Raw genomic sequence first — 21,661 nt, forward strand, 5'->3', positions numbered from 1 at the left:
TATACTGGGCAAGTGAGAACAGAAGAGACTCAAAAGTGCCCTGTCTTCAGTTTTATGCCCAAGGAAGACGCCCTAGGTTGGGTGTGTCACAGTCAGCATATTTCTTTGTGAGTGAAGTGGCTCAGTCGTGTTCAACTCTTTGCGACCCCATGGACTGTAGCCTAACAGGCTACTCCGTCCATAGAATTTTCCAGGCAAGAATACTGGAGTGGGTTGCCATTTCCTTCTCCTGGAGATCTTCCCAACCCAGGGATTGAACCCGGATCTCCTGCGTTGTAGGCAGATGCTAATAATTAAACTCTGGAGTGAAGGGGCGGAGCGGGGAGCAGGCAGTTGAGCGAAGACTTAGTCGAAGTCCTAACTAATAAAATATCAACAGTACCCTCATCTCCACAGCACACTCCTATATATACTGTGCATAATATTCCTAGCATATCTGTTCCTCTTTAGCTTATGTACAGATTACAATTACTTGCCTAAACGGATGAAAAACCTAAATGTTAACTTATGCCGCCCCCGCCCAAAACAAGGCTTGTCGGTGTTCAGTTTATAAGAGAGTCAGCAGAGGGTACTCTGCTGCTTTGGGAAACGGTTTAACTGAAGCTTGTCTTGCATCCCAGCTGTCCCTTTCCACCGACTGCGCCCAGCAGCCCCGAAGCCCGTCCCCACGCGTCTACCAAGCAGCTAGCTTTGGCCCAGGCGCGGCCCCCGCTGAGTCCGTCTACACATACACGGAGCGCCCCCGACGGACAGGGAGGGTCTCGGGGGCCGTGGGTGATGGGGACTCAGGACAGCTACAGAGGCTCGGAGCGCCGCGGAAAAGGGGAGGGTCCCTCCGCGTCCCAGGCGGCGGGGACGCCCTGCATCCCCAGCAGGCCCAACCGAGACAGCGTGGGCACGTGGCGGAGGGCCAGCGAGGCCACCGAGGGACCACGAACCAGAACCTTCCCCCACCCCATTCCGCATCCTTCCCGGCCCTTGCTACCCCCAGCCCGTCGCCTCCTCCCTCCGCGAACGCCCGGTCTGGGCCTTAGGAACCATCTGGGCCGGGCGCCTGGAATAGGACACCACCTAAGTCCCCACCACTGGCGACCAAGAGCAGATTCCACCCCTGCGGGGAGGAGAAGATAGGTTCTCAGACAGCGACCCACCTCTTTTGAGTCTTCTCCGCCATGGTTTCGGCTCCGGTCTCCAGTTGGATCGACACAACCGCCTAGGCACAGCGATGATCTCTGCGGGCGATTCTAGAGCCTGGCAGGACAGGGAAGGGGCGGAGCCTGGGCGCTGCTCGCTGGGTCGGGGGCGGGGCCGGCTCGCGTTGGAAGTTTCAGTTCTGCGTGAGGCGGCTCCAGGCAGGCGGCGGTGTTTGGCCGGAAACTGATTGTTAGTGCAGTAATAGAATTGGTGGACTCGGATTTAAAACAGCGCTTAAGTCAGATCCAACGCAAGTCATTGTGACCTCATTAAGCCCCACTGTTCATTCTCAGTTAAGTTCCTGCTAAACCTGGGCCCTTTTCCCTTTCAATGTGAGCTGTGAGCTGTTCCCCCGCCCCCGCCGTAAGTTAAGTACCCTCTACCTGTTGTCTTTCTCAGGTTAGTCTCCAATTCTGTCCTTCTTGCCAAGCTTCACACCTGATTATTCGAATGCCCACTTGACCTGGATGCTGCGAGGTCTTATGAAACCTAAAATGTCCATGACGGAGCTTTGGTGGCACAGTGGTAAAGAATCTGCCTGCCAATGCAGGAGTGGGTGAGTGAAAATCGCTCAGTCCTGTCTGACTCTTTGTGACCCCATGGACCGTAGCCTGCCAGCCTCCTCTGTCCATGGAATTCTCCAGACCAGAATGCTGGAGTGGGTAGCCGTTCCGTTCTTGCAGGAGGCTCCGGTTCAATCCCTGGGATGGGGAGATCCCCTGGAGAAGGAAATGGTAACTCACTCCAGTATTCTTGCCTGAAAAATTCCATGGACAGAGAAGCCCTCAAGCTGCAGTCCGTGGGGTCCCAAAGAGTTGGACACGTCTGAAGCACCTGAGCTCGCAGGCACTTCTCTCTGAAGAATGTAAGTTAGTCCTTTGATCTCTGTCTCAATAAAGGAGTCCACCATTCACCCAGTTGCTCAAGCCAGAAACTCAAGTTACCCTCAGTTGTCTTCAGCTGTCCACATATAATTGACCAACAACTTCTGCTGGTCCTGGGCTTCCCCTGTGGCTCAGCTGATAAAGAATCCGCCTGCAATGCGAGAGACCTGGGTTCGATCCCTGGGTTGGGAAAATCCCCTGGAGAAGGGAAAGGCTAACCAAGCCACTCCAGTATTCTGGCCTAGAGAATTCCATGGACTGTATAGTCCATGGGGTCGCAAAGAATCGGACATGACTAAGCGACTTTCACCTCTGCTGGTCCTAGGTCTCATTCTTTCAGTTTGCATCATTTACTATCTCTAAATCTCCCTCTGTAGTCTGCACCTTCTACCCTTGACCTCTAAAATCACATTTCCATCCAAGCTATTCTTCCGTAGCTAAAATCATCCTTTAAAAACCAAATTCAGTTATTTTTTTTACTTCTTATTCTTTTTAAAATCCAAACTCATTTTCATTACCTATCTCTGGGCTTGATCCAGCCCCTGCCCACTTCTCTCTTCTTTAATTTCATGTTCCTCTTCCTCTTCTTTGAAACAGAGCAGGACCCTATGAGCCTTCCCACCATGTCCTCTGCCTGCCTTTTGTCTGTTGAAATCTCAGTCAAAACTTATTAGTTTAATTAGAGAAATGAGAAAATATGGAAACAAAGGATAGCAGTCAAAGGAGACCAAATACTAATGATGTACTCATTAAGCATAGTCAGGGACCTTTAGTTCCTTCTCAAAGGCTTTGGATAATATTCTGAGCCATCTGCTGTGAGCTGTCTCATAGACACTGAAAACCCCACCAGGTGGAAGACGCTAACTACGTGATGACCAGACTGTAGCCGTGACGTCAGCTACCACAGTTTCAAGAACTGGCCTCAAAGAAATGGAAACAAACTGGCCCTGGAACTGAAGATTAACTGTATTTAAAACAAGCTGAAACTCCAATACTTTGGCCACCTCATGCAAAGAGTTGACTCATTGGAAAAGACCCTAATGCTGGGAAGGATTGGGGGCGGGAGGAGAAGGGGACGACAGAGGATGAGATGGTTGGATGGCATCACCGACTCAATGGACATGGGTTTGGGTAAACTCCGGGAGTTGGTGATGGACAGGGAGGCCTGGCGTGCTGCGATACATGGGGTCTCAAAGAGTTGGACACGACTGAGCGACTGAACTGACCTGAACTGAAAACAATCAAGATGAAGCTGGTCAGACCACCAATGACCAACTTGAAGAGGATTGTCAGAGCAGACTGTGCCGTTACTGCATGTAGCCCCCTCCCTCGGTTTATAAAAGCTCATGCCCCCCTGGTTGTCAGTGTGTGTTGGGGGGAGTCCACCTTTGGACAGACATCTGTCCTCCCCCACCCCTGTTGCCAGCATCCAAAATAAAGCAAACTTTCCTTTCCACCAACCTGGTCTGTTTACTGGCTTTTGAGCAGCGAGGACCTGGACCCCAACTTTCGAGAACATAATCACACTTTGATTCTCCAAGAAGCCAGGTTGAATTCAGACCCAAACCTGCCCTCTACCCCTACCCCTCTTCTGACTGTTTAAGTCTCATGTTCAGTGTATCAGTCAGGGTTCAACCACAGAAACAAAAGCATTGGAAGATAATAAAAGAAGAGGCTGATTGCAGGGAATGGTTAATGTGATCGTGGGGGTTGGTTAGGCAGGTAAGAAATCTGCAGGGCACATTGCAACACTCATACATGATGCGCAGCCACTGTCTGCAGGTAGAATTTCTTCAGGGAAGCTCTAGCTCTGCCCCTAAGGCCTTTTAACTGATGCGGGATCTTAGTTCCCTGATCAGGGATCGAACCCATGCCCCCTGCAGTTGAAGTGCAGAATCCTAACCCTTGGACCACCAGGGAATTCCCACTTTGGCCCTACTCTTTACTCAACACCGGCCATAATACCTGACACATAGTTGATACTTAAAAAAAAACCTTGAATAAATATACGGATGAATTTAGAATATCCTGTTGTCTCCAAGCCCGTAAACACCTATTCACTTTTAAGCAATGTCTAAATTAATTTAGGAGAAGGCAATGGCAACCCACTCCAGTACTCTTGCCCGGAAAATCCCATGGACAGAGGAGCCTGGAAGGCTGCAGTCCATGGGGTCGCTAAGAGTCGGACACGACTGAGCGACTTCACTTTCACTTTTCGTTTTCATGCACTGGAGAAGGAAACGGCAACCCAGTCCAGTGTTCTTGCCTGGAGAATCCCAGGGACGGGGGAGCCTGGTGGGCTGTCATCTATGGGGTCGCACAGAGTCGGACACGACTGCAGCGACTTAGCAGCAGCAGCAGCAGCCTCCTTTGGCAAAGAGCAGACTGACTCCAAAACATGGGGAGGGTGAGCAGCCTGGCCAGTCCAGCCAGGCTTTGTATCACAATGTAACTTTATAAATCTGTTTCTGGTAGGTGGAAGTGGGTCACCAGAAAGACCAGGAGTCTTTGGTCCAACTTTGCTCAGTCTTTGCTCTTCAGACCTTCAACTGATTGGATGAGGCCCTCCCACATTTTGGATGGTGATTTGTTTTACTCAAAGTCTATTGATTTAAATGTTAATATTACCTTAAAAATACCTTTGCTGCAATATTTAAACTGGTGTCTGACCAAAGATCTGGGCAGCGAAGCCTGAGTTGATGCAAAATTAATTGCGAGAGCATGATTATAAGAAGGACCATTTTATCAATATTAGGTACAGTGTCTAGGGCCTATAAGCTTTTTGAGAAATCTATAAATTGTTTGAGACCTGAAAGTAAAATGTATTGATTCCAAAATTCAAGAAGAAAAGTACAAGTAGGTATTAATAAATATTTAATTCAATGACAAAAAGCATAACTTTTCCCTATCAAAATAAGTGCAGCTCAATTCTTCTGAACCTAGCAACTATATTCAATGGGAGTTGTGGTTGCATTTTAATGTTTAATATGATGTGAGCTTATTCATTGCTTAGGGAGCCCTTTTCTCCCATTAATTGCTCTAGTGTTTGTCTAGGGTTTTGTGCCATCTGTGGCCTGGAAAAAACTATCCATCTGTTTGGGAACATCCTTCCAGAGCCAATTTAAGCATTCCCCCTTCTCTACTTCCCTTGCATTTGAAAAATTCCCTATCTCTGTAGATGATTCCTTCTTTATTTATTCACTGCAGTATGCCAGTGATATACTGCATCAATAGTTCTTTAATGAAAGTATTTGTTGCCTTTTCCTTCCTCCTAGTCAAATCAGAGCTACTGGAGGGCAGAAGCCATATCATATTCATCGTTCTATCCCAAGCGCTTAGCCCAGGTCTGTCATAAATCGGCGGCCCACTAGTGCTCATCATTTTTATTAACCAGTTGTTTTACCTTCAACTACATCTAACCAACCAGTTTATCCTCCATGCTTTTATATACGGTATCTAATCTTCATAACAATTCTCTTGAAGACAACAGAACAATTTTGCTGAATAACTGGCATTATTGCATCTAATTTTAAGATGAAGGCCTTCAGTCTCAGAGGGATAAAGTGATTTGCTCAGAGTTCCCCAGCCAACAGGAGACTTCCTTTCATGCTTTCTCTTCTGTGAAGATTTGTAGCTCACTAACAGGTGGTCCTTGCCTTTAAGATTTTTTTTTCCTTAAGATGATATTATATCAGGCTATACTTTCCTGTCTCTTATTTAAGGCTGCTTGCTCTCACGGTACCTTCAGAGATGAAAAATGGCTGGTCAGGGACAGCGCGGTAATGCTCTGGGCTCAGTAGATGGACCTCAGCTTGCCATGAGGCTTCTTGTTCTTGTCTTGCTTCTAGGCAGCGTCTCTTGGATTGCTTGTCCACATCCTAAAGAAAAGCTTCCCTTTAAATATTTCTCTCCACAATTTTTCTTCCTTACAACCTTTTGAATTTTAACAAACGCTTATTGAGCACATCATACACACCCAGCACTGTTCTATGTGCAGGGAATACAGCAATAAACAAAACAAAGTTCCTCCCCTGTAGAACTCACAGGGAGATGGGCAATAAACTAATCCAGAAGTAGATATACAGGGGGTGGTGACCAGGTACTATAAAAAAGAATAGAGCATAAGGAAAGAGTATAAGGAGCCCAGGGAGGAAATGATTGGGAGGGATAGTCTTCCTAGTCTTTGAGAACCTGCCTCCCTTTCTCACAGCTCATGTTCTTGCTCCCCTTCCTAATCCAGCGGGTTAACTGTCCTCAATGGGAAAATGAGATTTTTCATTTACTTAGTGAAAAGAATATGACAGTCAGATGACTGGAAAGGCAAACACTGCAGTATATAAACAAAACCAGAACTTCTGAAAGCAATGCTTTTGTACATGTCCTTGTTAAGTAATATAACACCATATATGTTTTGGTTTCTATAGTGAGTTCCCTTTATCAGAAAGCCAACTTTTTATACTGCTTATCTCCAGTGCTTTTGTTTGCCTTTTTCTCACCATTCCTAAACCATATAAAAAGATCAAAGAGAATCTGATTGAGACTTCTCTTTCAGGAAAGCATCAGTTAAGGACTCTAGGAAGGACAGCATCTTTTGTTCCAGTTCATGATGGATTGGCTCCAGCTGTTCTTCCTTGATCCTGTGTCACTTTATCAAGGAGCTGCTTTTCCTTTTGCACTTCTGTTTAATTATCTCTGCATTATGGATTCATGTTCCACCCAGGCCAGGTAGGTTTGATGGCTAATTTTGCTCTTATGTCTAGGTTGGAGTGCACATGTGAATATTAAATATTAATTACACTGGTCGTTTTTAAGTTATCATCACTGCCACTGATTATTGATTGCTTGATTATGCATATGTCTAATAGAGTGAATCAGAATTGGAAATTAACATCATGTCTGCACTGACTCAGCTAAGTTTTATAAGTTCACATTAAACGGGAAAAGGGTGAAAATAAACCAGGGAGAGATGAATGTTGGGGTAATATAGGTTTCCCCAAATGGATGCATCTATAAGTCAACCATGCACTCCAGATGTTCTTGAGCAGTTTTAGTTTCATGGAATTCTATCATTTTCAATAAAATTAAATTTTATTAAATATGATTATTTTAAGTGCTTTGTATGATTTCCCAGAGAAATGAAGTAAGTCAAAACCAATTTTCTTAGATTAGTTTTATCTCAACCTGGGATCTAGTGATTATTGTCACTAAAAATTTGATGGGCTTCTCTGATAGCTCAGTTGGTAAAGAATCTATTTACAACGCAGGAGACCCTAGTTCGATTCATGGGTCGGGAAGATCCACTGGAGAAGGGATAGGCTACCCACTCCACTGTTTTTCGGCTTCCCTCATGGCTCAGCTGGTAAAGAATCCGACTGCAATGAGGGAGACCTGGGTTCGATCCCTGGGTTGGGAAGATCCCCTGGAGAAGGGAAAGGCTACTGACTCCAGTATTCTGGCCTGGAGAATTCCAAGGACTATATATAGTCCATGGGGTCGCAAAGAGTTGGACATGACTGAGTTACTTTCACTTCACATCAGAGATTTGATACTGATTAAAATGATTTTTTATAACCAATCAACTCAATACATTAGAGACAGTCCTTATTTTGTAAAAAAGTTCTATGAAAAAAAAGTTTTATAGTATATCCTTTTGCAAAGTTAAAATCCATTGCCAAAGTTCTACCTCCTAATAATTCACTTATTTATGAAATTTGGATTTTTACATATTGGGGGTTCTTATGTAAAATCTGGCTATATCTAACAATCAGGATGGCTGAGTTTGATTCAACTGTGGTAGACTATTACAGGTACACAGCTAGTTGGTGGCTCTTCACCTTTGTTTCAGAGATGAAGTAAGCAGTTGTAAAAAAAAAAAGTTTACTATTGAGGAAGAATCACAAACAATAAAGCAAAATGAATGCAGGAGTAAAGGTTAATTCCCACAGGTTAAGATTTCTGGCTTTGGAGTCAGCTTGGTGAGTCCTGGGCCCTCTCTTCCTGAGTGTCCTTGTATATGTGAATAAACTTGGCCTTTATCTGTAAAATGGAAATAACAACAATAATAATATAATCCTCATGGGATTATTTTAAGGATTAAATAAAGATATTTCTTATAAAGGGATTATTGGCCCAATGCCCAGAATAAAATAAACACTCAAAAAAATCATGCACCTTGCATTGTACACGTGTAGATATTTTTTTCTTTTTTTAAATTATTTTTTAATTGGAGTGTAACTGCTTTACAGTGCTGTCTTTGTTTCTGCTGTACCACAGCATGAGTCAACTATAAGTATGCATATATCCCCTCCCTTCTGGCCCTCCCTCCCTTTCCCAAACCCCACCGTCCCATCCTCTCTAGGTCATCACAGAGCACTGAGCTGAGCTCCCTGTGCTATTCAGCAGATTCCCACTAGCTGCCTGTTTTACACATGGTGGTGTAAATATGTCAGTGCTACTGTCTCAGTGGGTCCCACCCTCCCAGCCCCCTCTGTGTCTGCGAGTCCATTCTCTCTGCCTGAGTCTCTATCCCTACCCTGCAAATGGGTTCATCAGTACCATGCACATGTGTTAATAAACAATATGTTTTTGTTTTTCTGACTTAACAGTGCTTACAAATCCCCAGGGCAGTTGCTTCAGGTTTCACCTGTGCTGTGTAAGGAATAAATGTTTTCCCTTATTTTTCGATGGGAAGGTGGTGAAGGCTTAAACCACAGTGTTCAAAGGGGCAGGCTGGGGGAGGAGGCACCCCACACATAGGCTCAACACGTGGTTCAGGAAGGGCCAGGGCCTGTGGAATGGAGCCTCTCATACTGAGGAACCTACATCTCCCTCAAGATAGGAAGATATCTTTGCAAAGGCATGTCTGTCACAAGCACGTGAGCCAAGGAGCCTCGATCCACACCCTGGGGCATATTCATTCATTTTTCTTGTCCCTGACTGCTCCGTCCCTGTTTCAGATGGTTTCTTCTGACCTCTTTGTTCAGATTTATTAACTTGGCACCGATTAAAAGCAAAAACCAAACAAACCTCCATATACTGTGGAAAGAAGAGCTGAGTCTTCATTATGTGGAATCTCCAGGGTCTCTGCTGGTCCTCGAGTCATCCACTGGCTTCCGAGGGAGGCAAGCTCCAAACCATTGATGTTGATGTGGGTATTTACAGCATTATAAAAAGTGCTAAGTCATGAGTCCTTAAAGTGCAGTAGGGTGGATTAAGGGTAGACATGACAAAATCACATATCACTTACCCGTGGAATCTAAAAGAATGATACAAAGGAAGTTATTTACAAAACAGAAAAACTCAGAGGCACAGAAAACAAACTTACGGTTACCGGAGGGGATAGCTGGGGGAGGGGGAGGAGAGATAAATTAGAAGTTTGGAAGTGACATATACACACTACTATACATAAAATGGATACGTAACAAGGACTTACTGGATAGCACAGGGAACTGTATTCAATATCTTGTAGCCACCTATATTGGAAAAAATCTGAAAAAGGATATATGTGTGTGTTTAACTGAATCACTTTGCTGTACACCTGAAAGACTGAAAATCAACTATACTTCAATAAATTAAAAAACAAAACAAAATATTATACTAATGGTAGCAGCTTTACTCGAATAAGGATATACTGTATGATTTTATTTGTGTGAATTTGGAGAGTAGCCTAAACTATGTATACAGATGACAAACATTATTAAATGATACACAAAGACTTTGTCATTGAATTTTCAAACACTTGTTATAGAGAGGCATTGGACTTCCCTGGCGGTCTAGTGGTTAATGCTCCCAACGCAGGGGGCATGGGTTCAATCCCTGGTTGGGGAACTAAGATCCCACATGTCATGCGGCAAAATAATAATAATAATAAATGTTAAAAGGGAGACATTGAGCCTACCCCCTCCCCTCAACCTTCCCTCTGAAGGCCAGGGCAGTGTGACTACGTCAAAGGGAAGAGATCGATCTGGCTGAGATGACATCTGGACCCTTCCTAGATCCTCAAACCTAGATTCCCAGAGCTTTTTGATCAGGCAGCAGGCACAGGGCTGTGTGTGGCCCTACCGGGAAACATTACAGATCTGTCCCCATAGGACTGTTGGGGCCAAGTGTCCTCACTGCCATGGTGGGCATCAAAGAGAGGTACCCAGGCAGGAATCACGTTTTGCCTCCCGAGGAAGTAGTTCACAAATCTACTCTGCCTCTGCCTCCCGTGTTTCTCTCCTACAGCACTGTGACTTCTTTAGGGGTGAAGTGGGGTCCACCTCCATGGGGCTTTCCAGCTGGTTGCCATGGGACTGACTCCTCTGTGCACTGCTTGAAGGCAGTCTCAAGGCCAGGCTGTCCTCTCTGTTCCAGGTACCTGTTCCTCCTGGTGGGAGGCGGCGCCCTGGCTGTGGCTGCTATGGGTGCCTTTGCTGTGCTGGTCTTCATCCCTGCCCTCTGCACAGTGGTCCTCATCCACTCGCTTGGCCCCCGGGACGTCCACAGGCCGACTTTCCTCTTTCAGATGACCTGGCAGACGCTGTGCCACCTGGGTCTGCACTATACGGAATATTATCTGCAAGAAGCTCCTTCTACAAGGTAAAGCAGCCTGTTCCTGCACTGATACCGAGCCCTCCAGCGTTTGCTTCCACCCAGATGGTGGAGAGGACCTGGGCGTTGAGTTTGAATCCGAATTCTTCCACATCTCAACAGTGTGATCTTGAGTGAATCAGTCAACCTCTCTCAGCCTTCATGTCTTTTTCTGAAATAAAGGATGTGTGTGTGTGTGTGTGTGTGTGTGTGTGTGTGTGTGTGTGTGTTGGGGGATAACAATACCTATCTTGCAAGCTTCTTAGGTTAGAGGTAATGAATATACAGTAAGTCCGCTACCTGTGAACGAGTTCTACTCCAAGAGCGTGTTCTTAAGTCCAATCTGTTCATGAGTCCAACAAAGTTAGCACAGGTACCCAACTAATACAATCAGCTCTACATATTGTAATAGGTTTATAATACTATTTAAGTATTATAAAATAGTATTAATTGTGTCTAAACCACCTCAGTGTAGGTGGTTTAGACACACAGCTGGCAGTCTTCCTGCTGTTTTTCGGTTTAAGACAGGGAAGGTCCAAACTGACTGTCACACAAACAATACATAAAAAACAAAATATACAAAAAAATAAAGAAAACATTTTTAATCTTACAGTACCTTGAAAAGTGCAGTCCAACAGCTGGCACACAGGGGCTGACACTGAGCAAGCAGTCAATAGAGTTACTGACAGGAGGGGGGGGGATGGTAGAGCTGAAGGATCGTCGGCAACAGGAGATGGAGGGCAAGCCGCAATTTCACTCCCATCTGATGTTAATGGAATGCGTGTTCGCATCTTTGAAAGTTCGCAACTTGAAGGTTCATCTGTAGGGGATTTATTGTATAAACCTATCCTAGTACAGTACTATCTAGCTGATTGTGTTAGTTGAGTACCTAGGCTAACTCTGTTGGACTTAACAAACAAATTGGACTCACAAATGCTCTCTCTGAATAGAACTTGTTCGTATGTAGAAGACTTAACGTAAGTGTAAATGTATGACTAATATCCTAGTAACTACCATGTGCTTCCTACGTAGCACAGTGCCTGGCACCAGCTGTAATTATCATTGTGCCCGAGAAAGAGGGTGAACCAGGAGTCCCAGTCCCCCGGCCTGCAGGTGACTAAGCAGAGGACATATACCTCAGTGTAGGTGGTTTAGACACACAGCTGGCAGCCGCCCTGCTGTTTTTTGGTAAGACTGTCAACCTCCGCTGCATTTCCAGACACCTGCTCCGCAACAGTTTTACTTTCACTGAGACACAACTCTTCCATCCCCTAGAAGAAGAGAAGTCACTCAATTCAGCAAAGAAAATCAGGTGCCAGGTGAAGTCTAGAGACGTGTTTTTCTGATCCAGTGAGATCAGCAGGATTAGAGGGAAGCAGTTGCTCCCGGCTCTCGCTGTGGTTGCCGTTGGCCTGGCTCCACAGTCTCTTGGGGAACTGGAGTGGTGACCTATCGAGGCGAGGGTCACCTCTCTGATTCTAGCTGCCGTTGGTTCCTGCACTTTGCCATCCCTCTGCACCCAGAACCCTTTTCTTTATTTTATTTTCACCAAAGGCTCTAGGGCTTGCTTCTCTGAGGAGAAAGCACGATGGTGGGCGGGTAGGGAGTGGGGAGTCCTGACGGGGATGTGGTGACTTAGGGTCTCAGGGGGAAGCCTGGACCTGGGGGGGCCTGGAGGAGCAAGTCGAACAGGATCTGGCTCAATGGGAAGGAGGCTGAGCCAGAGCTGAAGTGGGAAGATGTGTTCGTTTGCTCTGGCCCCCATACAGAAGGCTTCAGACAGGTGGCTTCAAAAACAGATGTTTATTTCCTCTGGAGGCTGGAAGTCCAGGTCAAGGTGTTGGCAGGTTCGGCTTCTCCTGAGGCCTCTCTCCTTGGCTTGTAGATGCTTCTCCCTGTGCTTTCCCATGGTCCTCCCGCTCGGTGTGTCTGTGTCCTGAACTCTTCTTCTAAGGAGACCAGTTACCTTGGACTAGGGCCCACCCTCACGACCTCATCTTACCTTAATTACCTCCTTGAAGACCCTAGCTCCAAATACACACATCTTAGGGACCTCCCTGGCGGTCCAGTGGTTAAGACTCCGTGCTCCCAACTCAGGGGACACAGGTTCCATCCCTGGTTGGGGAACTAAGATCCCATGTGCCGTGCGGTGCAGCCAAAACCATACCAAAACAAAAGCGAATAAACAAATTGAAAAAAAAAAAGGCCCACATTCTGAGGGGCTGGAGGTTAAGACTCCAACATATGAATTGAGGGTCGGGTGGACACGTTCAGCCCTTGACAGAAGGTGAGTGAACAGGGGTTAGTGGCATTCAGTGCCGGTTTGCTTACTGTTTGATAAGTCAGTAAGGAGGTCAGTTGTCCTTCAGTTCTCAGACACAGAAACAGCACTGGTTGGGAAACAGAACCATTTTCTCCCCTACAGGACAGCAATCCTGATTGTCGAATGTGTCACTGTAATTGTCATTAATTTTCTCCACGATAATCTTGCCAGCAGGGTCTTCTCTACTGTGAGGGTGAAGCAGCAAGAGCTCAGGTGGCTGGTTAGGAACATGCCTCCAATTGCTAATGACTTAGCACACACCCTGAACCTGTAGCATGACTCACTTGTTCCTCAGCCCAGATCCCAAAGCCTGCAAAATCTTTCTTTTTTTTTTTTTAATTTTTTAATTGGAGGATAATTGCTTTACGATGTTGTGTTGGTTTCTGCCGTACAGCAATTCAAACCAGTCAAAACTATATATATGAAAAGTGAAAAGTATTAGTTGTTCAGCCATGTCTGACTCATTGCAACCCCATGGACTATAGCCCACCAGGCTCCTCTGTCCATGGGATTCTCTGTATACATCCTACCTCTTGAGACTCCCTCCCACCCACACCCCCCTAACCTACTCCTCTAGGTCGTCACAGAGCACCAGGCTGAGCTCCCTGTGTTATACAGAGCCTCCCACTAGTGATTTGTTTCACACATGGTTGTGTATATCCGTCAATGCTATTCTCTCAATTGATCCCACCCTCTCCTTCCCCCACTGTGTCCACAAAACCACCCTCTACATCCGTATCTCTATTCCTGCCCTGCAAATAGGCTCATCAGTACCGTTTTTCTACATTCCATAAACATGCATTAATATATAACATTTATTTTTCTCTTTCTGACTCACTTCACTCTGTATAACAAAGCCTGCAGAATCTTACAGTCCAGATCTTCAGCTTCCTAGAGTCTCTTCATTCTTAAGGTTCTGTTTCTTCCGTGGCAAATTTCTCCCAGGTCTCTGATCCTAATCTTCATAAGCCACTCTTGCTGCTGCTGCTGCTGCACAGTCGCTTCAGTCATGTCTGACTCTGTGCGACCCCATAGACGGCAGCCCACCAGGCTCCTCTGTCCCTGGGATTCTCCAGGCAACAATACTGGAGTGGGTTGCCATTTCCTTTTTGCAATGCATGCATACATGCTAAGTCGCTTCAGTCATGTCCGACCCTGTATGACCCTATGGACAGCAGCCCTCAAGGCTCCTCTGTCCACAGGATTCTCCAGGCAAGAATACTGGAGTGGGTTGCCATTTCCTTCTCCCAAGCCATCTTAGAGATAACATATTCAGTATTTCCCCCATAATATTCCTTGTTTTTCTTTTATTTGCCTCTCTGACTAAGGATTCATTTCTCCATTTACCTTTCCATCCTGCTCAGAGGATCCTGTGGCTCTTAATTAAGCCAAGAGTCTTTGGGGGCAGCACTGCAGGCTATAAGATTGGTCTTACCTGTTACGTAAAAATTTTTAAAAAAATTTTTGGTCACCCTGCCCCCCATGCATGTGGGATCTTAGTTCCCCAAAGAGGGGTTGAACCCATGCCCCCTGCATTGGAAGGTGGAGTCTTAACCTCTGGATCTCCTGGAGAGTCTCAAGATTGGTCTCAATTGTCTAGAGCCACCCATTTGCCCAGGGATCTTGTTTGAGCAATCGGAAGGGGCTAAAATAAACTATGGACTGTTTTACTTAAAAAAACCCCACAATCTCTTTCAGGTTCTGCATCACTCTCTCTTCCCTCATGCTCTTGACCCAGAGGGTCACATCCCTGTCTCTGGACATTCGTGAGGGGAAGGCGGAAGCACCATCAGGATGCGCCGGTAACAAGAACTCTTTGTCTGAGCGTCTGCATGGGGCTCTTCCCTATCTCAGCTACTTGCTCTTCTTCCCTGCCCTCCTAGGAGGCCCACTGTGTTCCTTCCAGAGGTTTCAGGCTCGAGTTGAAGGGCCCAGCAGTTTGTGGTCCAGGCACTCTTTCTGGGCTCTGACCTGGAGGGTGCTGCAGATCCTGGGACTGGAGAGTCTGAAGGTGGTCGTGAGGAGGTTGGTGGGCGCTGGGGCAGGACTCAGTGGCTGCGGGCAGCTGCAGTGTGTCTTCGTCCTGTGGTCCACGGCCGGGCTCTTCAAACTCACCTACTACTCCCACTGGCTCCTGGATGACTCCCTCCTCCGCGCGGCCGGCTTTGGATCTGAGTTAGGTGGCAGCCCGGGTGAGGAGGGACTCCTCCCCGATGCGGACATTTGGACGCTGGAAACGACCCACAGGATAGCCCTGTTCGCCAGGAAGTGGAACCAGAGCACGGCTCGGTGGCTCCGACGCCTGGTTTTCCAGCAGCGCGGGACCTGGCCCTTGTTGCAGACGTTCATCTTCTCGGCCTGGTGGCACGGTCTCCACCCAGGACAGGTGTTCGGATTCCTCTGCTGGGCTGTCATGGTGGAAGCCGACTATCTGATTCACGCCTTCGCCAGCGTGTTCATCAGCTCCTGGCCCATGCGGCTGCTCTATAGAGCCCTGGGCTGGGTCCACACCCAGCTCATCATCGCCTACATAATGCTGGCAGTGGAGGCCCGGAGCCTCTCCTCTCTCTGGCTGCTGTGGAATTCTTACAGCAGTGTCTTTCCCATGATGTACTGTATTTTGCTTCTCCTGTTGGCAAAGAGAAAGCATAAATGTAACTGACATCTTTCCCATCCTTCCTCTCATACGCCCATGAAACAGACGTTAGAAAGTACCAGATGGCACCTTGATGGTGCATGTATTTGTACTTTTCCATGATAAAAATTGTTGTTGTTGTTGTTTTTTAAAGTAATGGATGTATATACCTGATGTCTTGACATGGAAATCTGTGTATCTTTAATGATCTATTACTGATGCTGATACTGAGGATCCAGAAAGGAAAAAGACACGATTTCTTCTCTTAGGGGTTACAGTTTATGTGTGGAAGCAAAGTTTAGGTTTAATATGATACATAAAAATATAATATATTTTAATGTTTATATATGGAATCTAGAAAAATGGTACTGATGAATCTATTGCAGGGCAGGAATAGAGATGCAGACGTAGAGAATGGACTTGTGGGCACAGAGAGGGAAGGAATGGGTGGGATGGATTGAGAGAGTAGCATTGAAACATATACATTACCATATGTAAACTAGATAGCTAGTGCGAGTTGCTGTATAACACAGGGAGCTCAATCCAGTGTTCTGTAACAACCTAGAGGGGTGGGGGTGGGTGGGAGGGAGGTTCAAGAGGAAGCAGTTCACTTCAGTTCAGTTGCTCAGTCGTGTCCAACTTTGCCACTCCATGGACTGCAGCACGCCAGGCTTCCCTGTCCACCACCAACTCCTGGAGCTTGCTCAAACTCATGTCCATTGAGTCAGTGATGCAGTCCAACCATCTCACCCTCTGTCGTCACCTTCTCCTCCCGCCTTCAATCTTTCTCAGCATTGGGTCTTTTCCAATGAGTCAGTTCTTTGCATGAGGTGGCCAAAGTATTGGAGTTTCAGCTTCAATATCAGTCCTTCCAATGAATATACCAGATTGATTTCCTTTAGGATGGACTAATTTGATCTCCTTGCCATCCAAGGGACTCTCAAGAGTCTTCTCCAGCAACATAGTTAGAAGGCATCAATTCTTTGGCACTCAGCCTTTTTTATTATCCAGCTATCACATCCATACATGACTACCGGAAAAACCATAGTTTGCCTAGATGGACCTTTGTTGGCAAAGTAATGTCTCTGCTTTTAAATATGCTGTCTAGGTTGGTCATAGCTTTTCTTCCAAGGAGCAAGTGTCTTTCAATTTCATGGCTGCAGTCACCATCTGCAGTGATTTTGAAGCCCAAGAAAATAAAGTCTCTCACTGTTTCCATTGTTTCCCTATCTATTTGCCATGAAGTGATGGGACTGGATGCCATGATCTTTTGAATGTTGAGTTTTAAGTCAGCTTTTTCACTCTCCTCTTTCACTTTCATCAAGAGGCTCTTCAGTTCTTTTACGCTTTCTGCCATAAGGGTGGTGTCATCTGCTTGTGAAGTCGCTCACTCGTGTCCAACTCTTTAGGACCCCGTGGACTGTAGCCTACCAGGCTCCTCCATCCATGGGATTTTCCAGGCAAGAATACTGGAGTGGGTTGCCATTTCCTTCTCCAGGAGATCTTCCCAACCGAGGGATTGAACCCAGGTCTCCTGCATTGTAGGCAGACACTTTACTGTCTGAGCCACCAGGGAAGTCGTCATCTGCATATCTGAGGTTATTGATATTTCTCCCTGCAATCTTGATTCCAGCTTGTGCTTCATTCAGTCCAGTATTTTGCATGACATACTCTGCATATAAGTTAAATAAGCAGGGTGACAATATACAGCCTTCATATACTCCTTTCTCAATTTGGAACCAGTCGGTTATTGCCTGTCTTTCACTTTCATCAAGAGGCTCTTTAGTTCCTCTTCACTTTCTGCCATAAGGGTGGTGTCATCCGCATATCTGAGGTTATACAGCTATATGTATACATATAACTTGTTCACTTTGTTGTACAGCAGAAACTAACACAACATTGTAAAGTAATTATCCTCCAATTAAACCTAAATTTTAAAAAATATAAGGTACTGAGAACAAAATGGAAAATGGCATCTACAGATGGTCTCCAACTAACTCATGATGGTTCAGCTTATGACTTTTCAGCTTTACAACAGTGCAAAAGCAATACATATTCAGTGGAAATAATCCTTGGAATTTTGATCTTTTCCTGTGATTTATGGTACAAGGCTCTCTTGGCATGCTGGGCAGGGCAGCCACAGCTCCCAGTCAGTCACAGGATCACAAGTAACTTGAAACTTCCCTGGTAGTCCAGTGGTTAAGACTCTGAACTTCTAATGCAGTGGCATGGGTTTGATCCTTGATCAGGGAACTAAAATTCCACGTGTGGCACAGCTAAAAAAACCAAAACCACCAAGAATTTGAAAAATTTGGTCTAAAAATGGCAAGGCTGATATTGTGTCAGAGAGCTATGTTAATAAACTGAAAATCCAGCAAAGATTAGATAGATAATCACTTACATAATTAAATACTTAATTATTTAAATTACTTAAATACAAAACTGATTCATGAAATATATCCCATGAAGAGACTGATAACAAGAGGTAAACACTGTGTTAGTACAACTTTGAGGGTCTGGTCCTTTTTCTTGGCATATAACTTCCTCTGTTCCTCTGTTAGGATTTAACATATACTGAGAGAAAGAGGTCAGGACCTCCAAGTTCCAATGAAGCAATGTCATTTTAACTAGCATTTTCCCAGCACTACCACATCTGTGGGCCACCTGGATTATTATTTAATTAATTTTTTTCTTTAAATCAACTTTAACTTACCTTACTTTTAAAAACTTTGTTTCCAAGTAGTAGCACTGGCAAAAATTGGCTTTGGTGTACTAATTTTATTTTCCTCTCGCGCTCACGAAAACAAACACATCCTTGCTTAAGTGAGAAATGTTTGTGTACTGCTTAAAATCATCTGCTTACCCCGGGATTATGTTTGTCCCACCAAAGAAAAAATTGTACAGGTATCTAAGCTTCCAAAACAAAACATTTTCATCCTCAAAATAAAAGATTGCAAAAAGCTTTTAATGTCTAAAATTTAACAAAGGTAATACTAAGAAGTTGTAATATATATATGTGTATATAGATATATGTATATACACATAGATGACTTAGAAAGTTATGTCAATATCACTTGCCATCATTAAGGCAAACAAATAGCCCCTGATCTCAGCACACAGGACTTAGTGCAACAAGCACAGTGCCTTAAATAGATGGGATGAATGTGTTGTGGCCTTGACTGGCGCGGTTCTACACTTTCTCTCACTACACTCAGTAGCCCAGAGGAGACAACGTGGACAAATGGGGTTTCCAGCATGGGGCACAGTCAAGGAGGATAAAGTAGATAGCCTAGGGGGTGTTATTTAGAAGGAAAATAGGGACCTCCCCAGTGGCTTAGCGGTAAAGAATCCACCGGCCAATGCAAGAGACACAGATTTGATCCCTGATGTGGGAAGATCCCACATGCTGTGGAACAACTATGCCTGGGAGCTGCGACTAGTGAGCCCACAGGCTGCACCATGGAAGCCCGAGAGGCCTAGAGCCCGTGCTCCGCAACAAGAGAAGCCAGTGCAACGAGAAGCCTGGGCACCAAACACAGCCAGAGTGTAGCCCCTGCTCACAGCAAAAGCTGGTGCAGCAATGAAGACTTAGCACAGCCAAAAATAAATAAATAAAATGGTTTAAAAAAGGAAAATAAATACAATATTGCTGTATAACTTTGATAGTATATTACAACTTTTTAACATCATTTAAATTTTTGATTCACATACATGCTGCATTTATCAAACCATACAGTAATAATATACAGAAATGTCACTGATAATACACAATAAAAATTACGCGAAGTGGTATAACAAATCTAAGACCATCACAAGCACTGAAATGGCAATCTTAAGGATCAATCCAGAGAAGCAAGTGGGATGGTGGTGCTGGTGGTCTCATAAACTCGGAGAAAAGTTAATCATTGCAGCATTATTTATTATAGAGAAAAATATTTAGCATGAAGAAAATGGTTAAGCAAATTATGACGGCCTGTTTCAGAGCTATTAAAAATAAATGCTTTTTCTAGAGGTACCTCTGGGGAGTCGGCTACATGGATGTATGTGTTCCCCAGGTTATGAAAATCCTTCAGGCTATACAGTTAATATCCATGCCACAGACACACACACACACACACACACACACACACACACCCCCCAAAGATACACAGCAAAAAAAGATCCATGCAAGTTTCTGTATATATACTACACTTCAACAATTTTAAGTGAGTGCTTCTAATAATTAGGGAAATATATATGAGAGAATGTTCAGTTTTAAAACGAGTTGGTTAATGAAGTATTTCAAAGTGCAACTTGGTCTCTCCAAATCTATCTCCCTTTCTCCCAGAGGTCATTTCTGCTCCTCTGATTGGTTACAACCAGGACATTTGCTTCCAACTTTCTATTTCCATCTACCAGGAAGGGTTTCATTTAGCTGGAAAGTATAAAGAAAAAAGAAAAAAAAAGACATTTAAAAAAAAACAATGCCATTTCAGAGAATTATTCTCAGGAGACATAGACCCTAGAACTGTCTGTCTGCAGGGGAGATCCCTGGGATCCCCAGAATTGCAGAGAAAAGACACTGTGTCTTCTCTCCCATCCTCGTTTCCTTTGTTAGGACTCAGCTCTTTCAGTCCTGGATCCTTGGCAACTTTAGTTTCTCTTTCCTTGAGTTGCTGATTGTCACTCCCTAGACCCTGCTCACAGACTCCCAAATGCCCTTGACACGTGACTGATAGCAACTGCTCATTCTCCTCTGTTGTTATCAACCTCACGGCTCTGACCTTGCTGCCAGAACTGGATTTGATTTTTTTGTTTTTCCCTCGTTTGATCTAGAAGTGGCCGCCAGGCCACCCCTACTTTCTATCTCTTTCTGGCTTGTATGTTGACAAATCATGCTTATCCTCTACAAATGCAAGGAAATGGCCAGTAGCCTCTGCCCTGTGGGCAGTAGCCCTGGTCAAGTGAATTAGATTCTGTGGGACGAATACTAGAGTCAGCCCCTGGAGGGCATACACTTCCTGACCGCTGGCCTCCCACACTCTGTGTGTGTGTCTCAGTCGTTCAGTCATGTCTGACACTTTGCGACCCCATGAACTGTAGCCCGATAGGTTCCTCTGTCCATGGAATTCTCCAGGCAAGAATGCTGGAGCAGGTTGCCATTCCCTTCTCCAGGGGATCTTCTTGACCCAGGGATCAAACCCAGGGTTCTGCATTGGCAGGTGGATTCTTTACTGTCTGAGCTTTACCAAGGAAGCTTTGGCCTCCTACCTTGGTATCCGCCAAATGACTCTGAAGGGTCTGGGAGGAGCTCTGACAGATCCTCCACAGGGGACCTCTTCTTGTTTGAAAGTATCATCCTGTGAGATTCTGGTGATTAAGAAATCCCTAAAAAGGAGATAAACCCTAACTGAAAAGCTCAGAATGCTCGTGTTGACACACTCAATAAACAATCTGTAACAATGAGTAGGAGAGGGATTTATTTGAACCAGGCTGAGGACTAGCTCAGGAGGGCAGTCTCCAGTAAGGGAGAAAGTGGTCTGGAGAAGCATGGTTTTCACTATTGTTTTTTATCTTGTCAAAACGTAGAGCCTACATCAAACATGACCCTTCTTCAAGGTTTCAACAGATGGTTACAGATTAGCAAGTACACAGTGAGTCAGCAGGACCCTGGCTCTGGGAAGGCAAGCTTATCTCCAAAGGAGTGGAACATTGGCATCATAGGAAGGGGGGTTTATAAGGGCAAAAACCACAAGGTTACAGTTAGGCAAACTTTTTATCAAGAATTACAATTGGAACTGGCAAAAATTAAAGATACTTGTTGAGTAAGAATTGGTCAGGGGCCCTAAATGGTAGAACTCGAGACCACAAGGTTGCAACTGGCAGGTGTTGTTCTGAAGACAGCTGAGGGTGTCCTTGGGTTGGTATAGTTTAAAGAAAGTTCAAGTTCTCAGAGAGGCAGAGAGGTGTCTGAGATCAGATCCTCAGTGGCCACCATTTTTATACACCCGAACTGTGATTATTCAATTATAATTTCAATTTGTCATCACAAAGAATATTTTTAAGAAATATTTT

General features: G+C 45.1%; 2 protein-coding genes across 57 annotated transcripts in view; one reads left to right on the forward strand and one right to left on the reverse strand.

Annotated features, from left to right (window-relative positions):
- The window catches only part of DCTN6 (dynactin subunit 6), a 42,570-nt gene extending 41,378 nt beyond the window's left edge, over window positions 1–1,192 (reverse strand). For all 50 annotated transcript variants that reach the window (XR_014063180.1, XR_014063178.1, XR_014063176.1 and 47 more), the window contains exon 1: window positions 1,152–1,192. Coding sequence is in view for 1 of the 50 variants with exons in the window: in XM_081523551.1 (XP_081379677.1) it covers window positions 1,152–1,174 (23 nt within the window). In the remaining 49 variants the exon portion in view is untranslated. The remainder of the gene's footprint in view (window positions 1–1,151) is intronic.
- A 64-nt stretch (window positions 1,193–1,256) lies between these two features.
- MBOAT4 (membrane bound ghrelin O-acyltransferase MBOAT4) lies at window positions 1,257–15,774 on the forward strand. Of its 7 annotated transcripts, none has more exons than XM_081523544.1 (5): window positions 1,257–1,486; window positions 1,594–1,750; window positions 6,631–6,803; window positions 10,434–10,658; window positions 14,671–15,774. In XM_081523544.1, the coding sequence occupies exons 3-5, from the start codon at window positions 6,682–6,684 to the stop codon at window positions 15,632–15,634; spliced, it is 1,311 nt and encodes a 436-aa protein (XP_081379670.1). In that variant the 5' UTR covers window positions 1,257–1,486; window positions 1,594–1,750; window positions 6,631–6,681; the 3' UTR covers window positions 15,635–15,774. The 7 variants fall into 7 exon arrangements, with proteins under 7 accessions (XP_081379670.1, XP_081379668.1, XP_081379667.1 ...); XM_081523542.1 differs by lacking the exons at window positions 1,257–1,486; window positions 1,594–1,750 and adding exons at window positions 1,516–1,593; window positions 4,554–4,660; XM_081523541.1 differs by lacking the exons at window positions 1,257–1,486; window positions 1,594–1,750 and adding exons at window positions 1,516–1,566; window positions 4,554–4,660.
- Window positions 15,775–21,661: the final 5,887 nt, after the last annotated feature.

The sequence above is a fragment of the Giraffa tippelskirchi genome, chromosome 8 (genome assembly GCF_054371585.1).
Source record: "Giraffa tippelskirchi isolate mGirTip1 chromosome 8, T2T-mGirTip1v1.2.pri, whole genome shotgun sequence".
Taxonomy (NCBI): Eukaryota; Metazoa; Chordata; class Mammalia; order Artiodactyla; family Giraffidae; genus Giraffa; species Giraffa tippelskirchi.